The following is a 2,192-nucleotide window of genomic DNA, read 5'->3' as shown; positions in this document are numbered from 1 at the left end:
TCGCATAACTGACTGCAAGTAAAACTGAGAATATATTGCAAGAATAGTGAGCTTCTTGGTATGGAGATAGTTTGTGGTACTGAAAAACTTTTTGACAAACAGGATGGAAGAGCTTTAGCACACCTCAGTTTAGGCTCCTACACAGATGACAAGACAACAGGACTGCCTAATTATATCTGCCAGGCCTCGCTACAAAAACACAGGTTTAATGCTCTGAAAGTCACTGCTTATGTTGGCTATGATGGACTGATAAGAGTACATCAAGTCTAGTGCTATGTGGCCAAAATCTCTGACGTTGGAAAGGGCTCCTACAGAGTCTCTGAACATTCTTCTGAATAGGTGTAAAACAGCAACAACAGGGGTGGAAAAGCAGGCTATGTTAGATAGCCACTGTCTGTCAGTAGTTAATGTTAAACATTGTGGCACAGTACTTCTAACAGCAGCAGGACTGGAAAAAAAAATGTGAAAATTATCAGGAAAAGATTTCTTTGCACAACATTTTTTAACTTGGGGTTTGGTAACAAAAAAACAAGGACAGAGAAGAGAGTCTAGATAAAAGTGGTGTATCTGTTAATAAAAAGTCAAAAGGATGCAAGTCAATTGAACAGCTGACAAAGGGCAATCAAAGAAACCACAAATCAGGACACTGACGGTAGGCATAAAAACCAGAAGGAAATTAATTGTTTCTACTAAAAGAAAACTTAAGGTGATCAAGTCCATAGAGACAGCACGAATTTTACCTCAGAAATGTAATTTAAACTTCCTGTTTTATCATAACATCAAATGTGATGCTGTATTTTGCAGACTTACCTTGAATAGTGTAGATAAAACCACCTGCTATTCCCTCCACACCTTCTGTGAGTTCATGTGGCAGTGACCCTTCCCCTGCCTGCTAGAGACAGATTAACAGAAAGAAATAAATTAGCTCATCTCTCATTACTGATGTGGTTTTCCCTACGATTTCAAAGTGTGAAGTTTTCTGGCAAATGAGAATGAAATTAGTTTAAAGCTCTTCTGGTTTAGGTACCTGCATAATGAAAGACTAAGACTAAGATTTTTTAACTGTAAAATTTTGTGGCATTTCTTGAAGTTTCACCTAAAACTAGCAGTACCACTGAAACTTTTAGAAAACTAATTTTGAAGTTGAGAGAAAAATGTAAATTACAACAGCATAACATGTTTAAGCAAGCAACATTTTGACAGGAAAAGAGACACATTGCCAAAAAGCAAAAAACAGGTTTAATCCCATCAACTGGGATTTTAGCACAGGATTTCTGACCCACATTTTGCCATCTCAGATATACTGATACTGCTTCACACCCAACAAAGACAATAGGTGAAGTTTACTCCCTTCAAAATAAAAGAAAACGTCACTTACTAGCATCACTTTTTGCATGCCCTTGTCCTTTTCCCAAGCAAAGCAAACTTCCCCTCTGAGACAACAGGAGAAGCCCAACTGAATTAATGGTTTACAGAGAAACACAGGAAAGTAAAATGCTAAATACCCAAGACTTATAGGAAAAACAGAAACATGCTGGAAGGGAAGGTGAGGTGACTCACCGTAATGACTCTGAAAACACCCCCTCCATCATTCACTGTCACTTTATGAAGGTTTCTTGCAACAAGGCCCTGAAGATCCTGGCTCTCCCACACAATGGTACCTTCAAAACTCTGGTAGGAGAGCAAAACACTGTTATGCAGGTATTCAAAGACTTCGAAGGATGAAAAGCAAACAGGTTTTTTTTATTTTAAAATAGTCAATGTCATGCAACATATAGCTTGAATGCACAACATAGATGTTTTACTTACACTTCAATAAAAGTAAGTTAAACATAAAAGAAATACATCTGCTTAACTCAGTAACACATAATCATGCTTTTAAGACTAATCATGAATCTCTGTATTAGGAACATTAAAATTTTAACAGAAGTCTAGAGTAAAAGGCTTTGGCTTTCTAACATATTTAAGATGGCATTTAAAGGTGACCTGAAGTGAATTTTTTTAAATCTACTAAAAAATCCTGCATTACAAAGAGAATACTTTAAAACAGATTTGGAAATCAGTGCTGCTTTTTAGTTATCTGCAAAAACCAGAGATCAAAGACTCAATCCTGACATCAGCAAAACTCAAAGGAAAATACAGCCACCTTTATCTTGGCAAACCTGTCACAAGCTACTGTAGGAGAGTCACAG

At 36.9% G+C, this 2,192-nt stretch overlaps 1 protein-coding gene across 1 annotated transcript in view; it reads right to left on the bottom strand.

Moving 5' to 3' along the window:
• Positions 1–810: 810 nt before the first annotated feature.
• The window catches only part of LOC104529125 (UDP-GalNAc:beta-1,3-N-acetylgalactosaminyltransferase 2-like), a gene marked incomplete at both ends in the record, with an annotated part of 7,601 nt that continues 6,219 nt past the window's right edge, over positions 811–2,192 (bottom strand). Inside the window, 2 exons of the mRNA XM_010173327.1 lie at positions 811–889; positions 1,561–1,671. Coding sequence (XP_010171629.1) covers positions 811–889; positions 1,561–1,671 — 190 coding nt within the window. The remainder of the gene's footprint in view (positions 890–1,560; positions 1,672–2,192) is intronic.

The sequence above is a fragment of the Antrostomus carolinensis genome, unplaced genomic scaffold (genome assembly GCF_000700745.2).
Source record: "Antrostomus carolinensis isolate BGI_N321 unplaced genomic scaffold, ASM70074v2 scaffold54418, whole genome shotgun sequence".
In the NCBI taxonomy this organism is placed as follows: Eukaryota; Metazoa; Chordata; class Aves; order Caprimulgiformes; family Caprimulgidae; genus Antrostomus; species Antrostomus carolinensis.
Note: the sequence above shows the minus strand (reverse complement) of the source record. Positions and strands in the feature narration are given on the sequence as shown.